The 12,382-nt window shown below is 44.1% G+C and overlaps 1 protein-coding gene across 1 annotated transcript in view; it reads right to left on the bottom strand.

The window, feature by feature from the left end:
• Nucleotides 1–5,783: 5,783 nt before the first annotated feature.
• KANK1 (KN motif and ankyrin repeat domains 1) overlaps nucleotides 5,784–12,382 on the bottom strand; it is a 65,372-nt gene continuing 58,773 nt past the window's right edge. Inside the window, exon 11 of the mRNA XM_012641620.1 lies at nucleotides 5,784–6,799. Coding sequence (XP_012497074.1) covers nucleotides 6,737–6,799 — 63 coding nt within the window. The 3' untranslated portion in view covers nucleotides 5,784–6,736. The remainder of the gene's footprint in view (nucleotides 6,800–12,382) is intronic.

Here is a 12,382-nt window from a genome sequence, read left to right as displayed (position 1 = left end):
TCAGCTCATTTTCAGGATTAAAATCACCAAAACGGAACCAAAATGGAATTAAGATCACCAAACGTCAAACTGTCGATGTACTGTGTGTTCATTTGCCACATCCTTCCCAAACACTTCGTTGATATTTCCATCTGTCTGTGCTGCATTGGTTCCACATTGGTACTCAGATTCGAAAATAATGTGAATTTTTGACTTATCCATGGTTTCAGAAAAATTGCTCTAAAAAAATTTTGAAAGATAATCACAAGCCAAACCATGCATTTAAAAGACTGAGGATGTACCTTCACAATAAAAATAAAACAAGAAGTTTCAAAAGGAAATGTCACAGATATCAACTGTCAAACTTATTAGTACTTAAGGAAATCGGACATTTCATACTTAATAACCTATTCTTGGGATGATTAGTAGTCATTCAAATAGTTCTTGGTGTTCTATGATTGAATCTGCAATGACAAGTTTTGTTGCTGTGCACACAACTACTAAGCCATTTGGTTATAGCAGCACCTCACTTCCTGGAACCAATGTCTATCAATGAAGAAAACATAAGTTATACTGTGATAACAAGTCACTCCTGAACTTCCCTAACATATTGAAGTTTTATTTCTTTTTCATAGTACACCTGTAACACAGCTTGGCAGGGGATCTCTACGCCACATAGTCACTCAGGAACACAGGCTGATGGGATGTCTACCTCAACACGTGCTTCATGATTACCATGACCCATAATGGGGTGCAGGATGTGGTGAACTGCACACTGGCTTTTAAAGCTTCCATGTGGAATTGACACATCACTTCCACTAATATTTCATGGAGAAGCAAGTCACATGGCCAAGTCTGACTTCAAAAGTGGACAAGAAGTATGTCCTATCTTGTGCCCAGAAAAAGAACTGGGGTATCTGAGAACAGCCCTGGTAAGTACTAGTCAAGGTTAGGAGTTTGTCATTGTGTGCAAACTTGTGTGTTAACATTCACAAAACAGAGCCCAGAGTCTTCGGTTTTTACATTCATTCCTTATCTGTTTGATCCTATTAACCTTCAAATCCATACTCCCTCCCAAGATTTTTTTTTTTTTTGGAAACAGGGTCTTGCTCTGTCACCCAGAGGCTGGCTTGATCACAGCTCACTGCAGCCTGGAACCCCTGGCTCAAGTGATCCTCCTGCCTCAGCATCCTGAGTAGCTGGGACTACAGGTGCATGCCTGGCTAATTTTTTTTTTCCCCCCCACTGGCACCTTGATCTTGGACCGGCTAATTTTAAAATACATTTTGTAGGTGGGGTTTTGCTACGTTGCCCAGGCTGGTCTCGAGCTCCTGGCCTCAAGTGATCCTCCCTCCTTGGCCTCCCAAATGCTGGGATTACAGGTGTAAGCCATTGCACCTAGCCCCAAGATCTTTTTTGATCAAACTTTTTTCCACTTTTTCCAAGTTAAAAAAGTTGAAGTTAATATACATACAGAAAAGCACACAGATCATGAGTGTGCAGCCTAGTGAATGGTCACAGAATGAATGTCATAGTGCACCTACCCCACAGGCCAAGAAATCAGCGTGACCAGGAGCTCACCGGCCCTTTTGGCCTTCTCCTGAATATCTCTCCCCCCTACCCTCAGGGCAACACTCTCCTGACTTCCAACTCCATACTTCAGTTACTTTGTTACACTCATCCATTCAACCAGTATTTATCAGCCAGGCACCGGAACTTCTCTGTCCTGGCAGATGGTGTTACAAACTCAAGCACAAAATTTGATCCTAGTGAGCTTCCTGTCAGAAGTCAGGATTATTTTTTGGAGGGTGACATATTTTAGGCAGGGTTGGGGGTGAGTGAGCTCTCTGAACTCTCAGGGACTCGACCTAATTAATGAATATTTTATTTCCTGTTTTATTTAAGCACATGCAGTACTTCCTACCAGAGCAGACTGGACCACAGTGGAGTGTCTTTGCTGCCTGACATGAGAAATAAGCAGCCTGCCCAGCTGGCACTGGATCTCCTACCACCAATCTTGACACCGCATGAAGCTGCCTGGCACCACTGGTGGCAGAGCAGCTCCTGCCCATTTGCAGCTCAGGTATTTTTCTCTTGCTCTCAATCATAGAGCCTCTCCCTCCCAGGTGCTGCTAGGGCTAGGTAAACTGGTTCCTTCTGGGCTGGGGAAGAGGGAACAAGTGTAAAACTTGTAAGATTGTGGTATTTGGTCTTAGGAACAGGAATATTTCGTATGCAGCTTCCACTACCTCAAAATGAGGGATAGATTTCCTGTCCTCTTGCCTATTAAATTATCAAAGGTCTTACTGGAGAGGCAGTGGCAGCTGCGTTCCTAAAATGCCAGTTCCTCCTCAAATATCCTCTAAAACAGACATTTCTGTATAAGCATGCACCCATTAAAAAATGGTATTTTGTTTTCCAGCTTCTTTGTGAAATCCTTACCAGATTTCAGGACAGGTACTCGAGGATGCTGTTACAGCTTTGATTCTGTCTTTCACACTGTGAGGGCTCAGTGCAGCTGTCCAGTTCCGCCCGTAGGGGATAGCCAGGGGCTTGAGCGAGCTGGGGGCTTGAGCATCGCAGCTCTGGAACATCACAGCCACCTCCTTTTGTGGTAATAATATTCGACAAAGTGTACCTTAACTATGCTTTATAATCAGCTGGCTTTTAAATTATAGCCATGCTGAAGAAGAGCAGAGTAAACATATGATTAGTAATTTCCTTATGCAGAGAGTAGAATTAAATAGTTTCTGGCTAAGGCCCAGGGCTTTAAAAATATTGTGCTTTCTGTAAAAAAAAGAAAATGGAAAGCTGTCTTTATTCCAAAGCCAAAGCAATGGTTCATGGCCTTTTTCCTGAGCAGTAACAGTCCAGCTCCCTGAGGAAGTGGGGAAGGAAAAGATTAACTTGGGAAAATACTCCAAGAGCCGTTTGCCTGCTCAGCTGCTGTCATCTATGTACTAAGCTGCCCCTCTGCGCCCTGTAAGCACAGTAAAATGGATCCTAGCCTTCTAGAAAGTACTCCAGGAGATGCAGAAATGCCACTGAACATGGATAAACAACACACAAAGACTGTGTGGTATCTTCTTTTTCCTGTCCTCTGTAGGTCAGAATTTAGTGTCTTAATCAACAGCAAAAGACAAGCTCCTGATACAGTAGAGATAACATACAATATTTCTTGTTTTCATTCAGTTCCCTCATCCTGCCTACTTGTTTGGAAAAAAACAGATGTATATTGTCTCATAATTTGGGAGTAACAACTCCTCAGTGTGGACCAAAGGACACACTGAGACACCTGAGATGCTTGTTAACCATGCAAGGTCCCCAGACGTAAAGAATGAGAATTCTCAGGGCAGCCTCGAAATTTGCATTTCCCCCAGCCCTCTCAAAGTTCTCACAAACGCTGTGAAGGGAGAGCTTGCACAAAAGCATCATGAAAGTATTTCTACTTGCAGCAGGCTCCCAAAAAAGGACATACCAGGGTTTAGAGAAAGGTTATGGGTGGTCGTTCATTATTTCCTTTTGAGGGAGAAATAGCAGTTTTCTTACCTGATTCCATCTGCAGGGATTGCCACGTATCTGCAGTATTTCAGTATTACAAACATCAGGGATAAAATTGTCTTCAGAGTATTGATAACTTACAGGAAAGGGCTCAACACTTCATTTATTTTGGGACCAGTGTTAGGTAGAGTGACTCCAGTGAATTTCTCCAGAAGCACCTCCCTCAATTGCCCATCTGTGTAAGTGAAAAGTTGAGAGGTTTAGTCATCAGTTTAGTTGTAATAGTGGCAGGGCAAGTTGTCGGTTTTGCTTTCTGAATATTAAACTCTCAAAGGTCCCACTGCTCCATTCCTGTTGTCTTGGGGTAGATTCCAGCCTTCAGCTGCTCAACTCCCAGGGCAAGGTTTCTGGGAAATTGGCTCACTGTCACCTAAAGGTTTAGCCTTCTATTAACTTAAGCTGGAAAACAAGATTAGGAGTCTCCAGTCCTATGCCAGCCTCACTCGGGGACCTTGCCCAAGCCTCCTGTCACAGATCCCTTTATGGAGTCACCATAAATCACAGCTGTACCAATGGGATAATCAGGATTGTTTATACAGTGTGCCAAGATCCCAAGATAAAAAGCATTCTAACTGCCCCGTGTTATTAAACAAGGCACAAGCCAGTGTGCGTTACCCGGAGGTTAGATACATAATTGTTTAAGACCTCACTCAAAGATAAAATAAGATTCACTTTCTTTTCAAAATTTAGCCCAAGAAATCTAAAGTGTAGCACGCAGACGTAGGGATTTATTTTCTAATGCATTTATATTAATGCCTTTCCTTTCTCTGATGGAACAAAGAAAATTTCTAGGCCCACAGTCTACTTGAGGTACAGTCCTCTTTGCTCAAAAGGCATGTCTTACTGTTCAGGGACAGACAACGCAGGGTTCTCCTTCTCTTCACACACACACACTCTTCTGCTTTAATTTATTGTGCCATTTTGGATGTGTAGGAACTTGGGCTTGAATAATTACCTGAACTGGAATTTAGTCCGAATCCCAGAGCTAAAAGGTCTGTCCTGAGAGGGAAAGAGAGGCTTATGACTCCAGGTGGCTGTGACCTCATTTTCACGGTTCATGGCAGAGGACAGTCCCTCGTGGTCCTAGGAGACTAGTCTGTCACTGCCCAGGTCTGCCTGCATTGCCAACGCCACTCTCACTGCTGCTCCCCAAGCTCTTCTCTGAAAGATTCACACATCAACTCTGTGAAACAGGCATTAAGATGAAATACCTGTTGGAAAAATCTATTCTCTAGCCTTTTTTTTTTTTTTTTTTTTTTTGAGACAGAGTCTCGCTTTGTTGCCAGGGCTAGAGTGAGTGCCGTGGCGTCAGCCTAGCTCACAGCAACCTCAAACTCCTGGGCTCAAGCAATCCATCTGCCTCAGCCTCCCAAGTAGCTGGGACTACAGGCATGCGCCACCATGCCCGGCTAATTTTTTTTTTTTTCTCTCTATATATTTTTAGTTGTCCAGATCATTTCTTTCTATTTTTTTAGTAGAGAGGGGTCTCGCTCTTGCTCAGGCTGGTCTCAAACTCCTGACCTTGAGCGATCCACCCGCTTCGGCCTCCCAGAGTGCTAGGATTACAGGCATGAGCCACTGTGCCCGGCCTCTGGCCTCTTTCTTGAGCTCAAATTTAAAAAAGGGAGGGAAGGAAGGAGGGAAAGAAAAGTTTCAATGATATTTCTCTAATGCACCTGGCTCTCCCAAATGGCTTTGGTCAAAATTCATCATCAGCAACTGTGCCAAAACACTTAGTTTGAATTTTGGCTGTCATGCTTCTCCATTTTAATGAGATGGCCCCAATTCTCTGTACTCTTTAAAAAGAACTTGAAAACAGGTACCGTTTGGCCAACAGCATTCTGAAATGCAAGGTCTGTTCAGCTTCATCTCTCCTTTCTTGTTGCTACACATTTCAACTAGTCGCCCAGCAGTTGCACCCAAAATTAGTGTCAAGGATTGCTTCTGCACCTGAGAAGAGCCAACTCAGAGGCTCCCCTTGGAGGTTACCTGTCTGATAAGCTGTTTGCCTAATAAGGTCTCAAATTTCAGCCTCCTGACTTGCAACCTGAGTCTCGAGCCAAGCTGCGGAAATGGACAAGTGCTCTCAGAAGACACCTCCTCCCTTGGAGCCCAGAGTCCAAGACCAGCAGACCGCACACTTGCCCTCCGTGCTCAGTCCATCCATCAGCGTTTGCCGACACTGCTGTAAGTCAACAGGATCAGGGCAGACAGCTGTCGCGGATGAAGCAGGGACAAGGAAAAGAGCTTAATGAAATTTTATTTTAGAGATATGGCAAGAGTCTAAGGCACTTCAAACATTTAAATACATATAGGACCAAAGTAAATGTGACATGGTATGAAGGAATCAATCCATAAATACAAAGAACTACACTATGTTTCTCTAGAGGCAAATAATAGCCAATTCCTCTAACACAATCGAACCTTTATCAATAGATACAGGGTTGTGCCATTATTAATAAAAATATGGTAATGTTACATATAGTTCTTCATGTCTTTAATTACTATAGAATATAAAAGTTGAAAATACTGTGTCAATTTCATATAGACACCTTTTATATAAAAAGTCGTATAATACATCCACCTAGATAAAACCAATTAAAAATACTTCCTTTTGTAAGTTCTATACTTTTTGAGAATTCCATCTTCTATTTTTAAATCAGAAACTACCAGCCCAGGCCTAAGTTGTTGATAGTCAGTCATCGCAACTTCCTTACTTTAAAAGAATACAGACAAAAGGAACATCACCTTGGGATGGAATTTTGGAAGAGATTTCCAATGATTCCACATTTAGTAAATATAAATATTTGTGAAAAATTTTAAAACATGACGTCAGTGAGAACCTGACACTTCTTAGTGGTGGTGGTGGTGGGGGAGTGGAGAGAAGGAACAGAAGGTGCCCATTCAGGTCAGGTTACAATTTCCTACAACTGTACATAACGGAGCAGAGACTCAACAGCAACAGAGACTGGGTTAAAGTGTGCCCTACACAGAGAGATGATGGCCAGAAAGGAAGCATGCGTGCCCAGGCTGGCAGTCTCTGCACTGTGAAAGCTTCAGCCTTTAGCCCTTGGCTTTATGCTTCTGTTTGCTGGTGCGCTCAGGCACAACACGTATACATTCAGTATCTGTCACCCCAACAGGAACAATTAGCAGCTTAATGGTGGCGTGTAAATGGAGAGCAATTTGCATGTAATCAATCAAATGAACCTCGGTGGGTGGGACCAGGAGATGTCTTCCTTCCAAGCCTAGGCGTGCCCTAGAGACCAGGAAAGGAAAAATACTGGGGATTAATAAGTGACCTCAGGCAGATATGTCCCCTGTGACATAGGAGCATGGTCCCTCATAGCCAAAACCACCTGTGAGCCAGAGCCTTGAGAGCTCTGGCCAAGTATAGGGGACAGATGTCCACAGCTCCAGCCATGACTCCCGGGTCAGCCAGACTCAGCAGTGCCATATCCAAGTTAACTGCCCAGAGTGAACTCTCGACTACAGGCTGCCCACCGTCTGCTTTAGGAACAAAGCCAAAACTGTGCTGATACGTATCCATGGGCTTGGGGTGTGCCATCTGAATAATTCTGCACAGAATAAAAACCTCCACATGAGGATGTGAGAGGTTTTTATTCTGTGCAGACAAGCAGGGCCCAGCCTCTGCTAAACATCAGCTCTCCTGGCCTTCAGGGTGTGGCAGACACGATGAACTCTTAAGCTCCAGACTAAAACTTCCATTTTCAGAACCAACATAAAACCTGCGTCTGTCAATTTCCCAAGGTGGGGGTCTGCCAGGCTGGTGGATTTCAGCCTATTTACAAATGCCAAATGTACAACACTGACCGGAGACTGGGCTTTTGCGAAGTTGACGTGGGCATAGAGGAGAACAGCGATGTCCTTGTGTCCTGCTTCCAGGGCTATTGAGAGCGCGGTGCTGCCATCCTTAAGATAAGATGGAAAGAACAAGCCAGGTTGGGTTTCTCAAACTTCCAGACAGCCACAAGTTAACAAAACACTGTCCAGCAATTGACAAGGTTCCCCAAATACAGCCATTTGTTCACTCCTTTAGGAAACTTCTCTGAACCTTTAAGTGTGGAGGTCTGAGGATGCAAAGATGAATGAGGCAAGCCTCCACCCTCAAGAAATCTTGGAGAGGAGAATCACCCCATTCCCTTTGTCTGTGCCTCACAGTATCTAGCGGCGAGGTCCGTGCTCTGTGGATCTTGAAAGAGTGCAGGCTGCCCATGAAGAACTCTTATCCAGCCATTCTGTCCACCAGAAAGGAACAAGGAGGAGAAGACAGGGGTAGAAACATAATTTAGTTTCTTTTTTTCTTATAATTACAAATAACCAGGCAAGTACCATGGTGTGTGTTTGGAGGCCCTGCAATTTGCCAGCTATCTCTTAACTTTCCTCTTGGAGAGGAGCTGAGATCCTAAAGCCCTAACCACCTCAGAGGTGGCTTGCATTAAGTAGAAGGGAAACACCAGATACAGGAAAGAAAATTTCAGTTAAATGCTTGATTTCTATTAAATTGCAGGGAGTTAGATGGATGTAAAAGGAGTACCAAGGCAAAGTCAGTACAACTTATTTTCTGTCTAGTCTTGAAATAGGGATTTCCCTCCTGTCAAAAGCAGCAGGAAATAGTTCACATGTGGTTTAATCGTATGGTCCCTCCCTCCCACACTGAGTTCTGGGAGCTGCTTTTCTTCCAAACAAACAAAAACCAAAACTCATCTAACACAAGCTGTCCTTGAGGAAAGAGAAGTTGGAAACTCTCTCCCCTCAAGGGCAATTTAAGGGGATGTGGCACGAATGCAGCACGTGTTTCAGCAGTGTGGGGGTAGCTGAACTGCTAAGACAGTCAACCCTTCAACCCAGTAAAAACCCCCATTGGTTTGCTGCTCTTCTTGCTGGCTTGGGCCCAGAGGTATCTGAAGTTTAGTGAAAAGAAGGATATTTTTCCTTTCTTTCTGGTGTTTTGAGCTGAAGGAAGCTCTGGTCTAACCTATGCTCTGCAGAGATAAACCTTCAAAACCAGAACCAACCCAGCCCGACCTCTGTGATCTTAAACCCTTTCACCACCTGAATGCCCATTCTCACACATGCCCATTAAAGTACTTTCTTCTTTTTGTGAATTTTGGGGTGAGGCCTATTTATCTTTCTGCCTTTGGCTTCAGTTAATGGGAGTATTAGCTTGCACATAATAAGCGTAGCCAAGCTGGGTGGTGGCCTGGATGGCAGCGTAATCCACAGAGAATAAAGGAGAATTCATTCTCTCCCTCTTGCCAAACAGCACGCAAGGCTGAGCCCCCCAGGCCCTGGCCTGAAGGCGCAAGGGAGACAGCTCACATTGTCCTCCAGGTGGCCGTTGCAGCCTGGCTGGGCCAGCAGCAGCTTCACGATCTCCACGTGCCCGTGCTCGCTGGCACACATGAGGGCTGTGGAGCCCTCGTCGTCCTGGATGTTGACGTCGGCCCCACAGGCCAGCAGGCCCTTCACCATGTCTATCCGCCCGTGACTGACTGCCAGCATGAGGGCCGTCTGCCCCGCCTGTGGGAAGGAATGACAGCGGATTTCAGAAGTACGTACGGAGCTGGGCGGGGGCCTGTAGTGGGGCTGTGCTGGGGGAGGGGAAGAGAAGAGTGTGATGTGTGATGACAAGAGGGGAAAAACTGGACATGGTATTACTTAGGCAGGCGGGGTCAGGCATGCAGAAACTAGCTTCTTGGAAGCTAAGGACGATTACAAAGGAGTCAATTTTCATTTCAGTTTGGAGGATCTGTCTCATCATAGCGATGAACTGGAGAGTTCAGAAGATGTATAAAAGCCAAGTTGTGAACACATCTGGACTCGGGACACTATGCCTGGCATGAAGACGCTTCAACAGGGAGACAGGAAACAACAGACACTGGACATATGATGTGGACTCCTAGTCACTTACATGCAGGCCGACTTAAACCATTTCTGTGCAAACTCTGCAAACAGAAGGGCAAGGCAAGGGAGGGAGAAGTTTCCAATGCAAAATTTAAACGAATATTTCACTGGTGTGTTTGGTCAGCAAGGGCAGCACGTGGACTGGGGGTGGGCTGGCGAGCAAGTGCACTGGTGGGAAGCGTGGTGTCACTGTCTGCTCTGGCAGAGTGATCACAGCAGGCCTGTGTGGTACCCACCGGTCACACCTGCAATCGAGAGCACGGGAAGCAAGTGTGCTCACCTGACTGGCTTTGGCATTCACGTCCCCACAGCCAAAGAGTTCTTCCACAACCTGCATGTCCTTTTCTGCTTCCACGGCGGCAAGGGCCGCCAGCATGATGGGGGTATATCCCGCCTTGTTCTGGTGATCCACGTTACACACATCTGCAAAGAAGAGTATTAAGGAAGCAGCCATCTCCTAACAGCAGCTGTACACAGGGACTGAAGGTATGTGGTTTAGAAGAGCCCAGTGAAATGGCACCAGGTAGTCTGAGATTGACTTAGGAGGAAATGTGAGAGATGATTTCATGCCAAACGTAAAAAAAATTTTTTCTATTTCATGAAAGCAACAGAAATGACAGTAAGCTTCTACAGCACATCTTGGTGGTTGAACTGCAACAACTTGGAGGTCTGTGAGGCTATTCTAAGTAATGGCTTCTTTGGAGAATAAACAATATGAAATGTAGGCATGCAGCTGTATTTAGGAAATCACTGTTTTGGAGTGAAGCAGACACTGAGAGCCACAGATGAAAGAAGGGTTTGCAAAGGCCTGTGTATGAACACTGAATACGGTGTTATCTGCTTATCCAAACGCTCCTCATTCTGAGATCCTGAGTTTATAACTCTGATTCGTTTGGGGTCCTTAGGAGCAGAATTCCAGTCACATAACGTCTAGCTCTAGGATTTGTGGTCTGAGAGCAAATGCATGAAGTCCTCTGAGAAACAGCCAGGGATGGACAGACCCAGTGAACCAGACCTCTTCTATTCCTATAATTCTTAAGGAGTCTTCAAGGGCTAAATTATCCTTTAGGCATTTAAAAGTTCTTTCAGCATGTTCTATGAAATGACAGGAATGATAAGTATTAGAAAGCAGCATTTCTGTGTGACCAAGTTAAAACATTTAGAATGTTTTTATCATAAAGGAGTGAGTAGAAAAGGTGCCATGAAAATTTACGTTAAGATCCCAAACAACTGCATACTAAGGACATAATGGTGTTTTTAAAAGTGCATATTTTTACGTAAAAAAGGGAAAAGAAAAGAAAGGCTGTAGAAGACATGGGCAAGTACACGTGCTCTTTGAAGCTTCACAGATGGTGAAGCAGCCTAGATTCACATTTTATGGAGCCAGAATCTCAGTCTATAATGGTGAGCAATAAAAATTCATAAAGAAGAGTGATTAAATCAGACCATCCAACAATGGAATTAAAGTCATTTAATTTGCCAAGATGTTTGATCCACTCTAATTTTCCAAGAGTATATTAAATTGTTCCTTTCAGGAGTAATACTGCAATCCTATTTCCAGCTTCCCTGGATATTATCTGCTTCTGTTTAAACAATAACTTGGGTGACATTATCGCCAGCTCTGTTTAAGGTCTGGAAAGTCTGAAGGGAAGGAGGTTTGAAATTCCTTCCTGTACGATGGAAACAGTTATACCCTAACGGCCCCTAAAATAGGGAACAAGCAAACTTAGAGGAGGAAAAAAAGGATCGATCTGCTTGGATTTCTTCTCTGCATTAACCCAAAATCCCTAAAGCAGAGTAGAAAAAACTGGACAGACAATTCAGGAAAATCAGACAGTTTTCCTGTGTATTCCAAATTAGATGTTCACATTGTATCCTCATTAACACATTAACTGCCATGTGAGTTGTATTTAACTCATGCTAGTTTTGAGCCCGGGGCCTTGTGAAGCGTATGTAAGCATATAGTGTGTGAAAATCTTGCTGATCTTCTTATTGTTACAGTTAGTATTGACAATTTAATTGCATATAACTCACACATAGAAAGCAATAAAAAAATAAATTTTTCATTAAATCAGAAAGGATCGTTTTTGTTTTCAGAGTTTTTATTCTATTTCATAATAAGTCACTGTGGCCTTGAGGAAAAAAAATTTTTTTCTGGTGTGGCAGTCAATGTCTTAATTAGATTGAGGTACTGTGAATTCTGTACCAGTCACACACTAGAAGTAAAAATATGTATTACAAAAGTCAATGAAAGTGATTTGGGGACTATGTGTATCACTGGGCTGTTCCACTTGAACAAAAAGTTGAAAGCTCACTGTTTCTCAAGGGGATCCTCCTATGTACCACTTCCTCACTTCACGTTTAATATATCCACTGGCTACATTCTGGGATAGCAAATTTCCACTATTCTCACTATCATGGTTCAGATATAAGAATAACACTCCCTTTCCTCTATATTGCTTCCCCAGTAACAGTATATTTTGGCGAGAATGGTGATGATTCTACCATAATCTGCTACAGTGGCTTCGCCTGGTGTCCATCTGGAATCCCCCACTTCTGCAAGACCATAGGATGGTGGTCGTGGGGCAAGGACAGACTGTGTGGTCCACAAGCACCAACGCTATGACTCTGGGCCTATGAGCAGCCCTCTGCCTCCTGCGAGCAAACCAGCCAAGCCTTCATGACTCAGCTCAGGAAGGAACGTGAGTCATGTTTATTACCAGGGATACACCTCACTTGAATGCAGCTGAACTGCAGCAAGAATATCCTCAAAACCTCCTTTCAAAACAGATCTGGATGGCTCACGCCTGTAATCCTAGCACTCTGGGAGGCTGAGGCAGGTGGATCATTTGAGCTCAGGAGTCTGAGACCAGCCTGATCAAGAGTGAGACCCTGTCTCTACTAAAAATAGAAA

The sequence above is a fragment of the Propithecus coquereli genome, unplaced genomic scaffold, assembly GCF_000956105.1.
Source record: "Propithecus coquereli isolate 6110/MARCELLA unplaced genomic scaffold, Pcoq_1.0 Scaffold166, whole genome shotgun sequence".
Lineage (NCBI taxonomy): Eukaryota > Metazoa > Chordata > Mammalia > Primates > Indriidae > Propithecus > Propithecus coquereli.
Note: the sequence above shows the minus strand (reverse complement) of the source record. Positions and strands in the feature narration are given on the sequence as shown.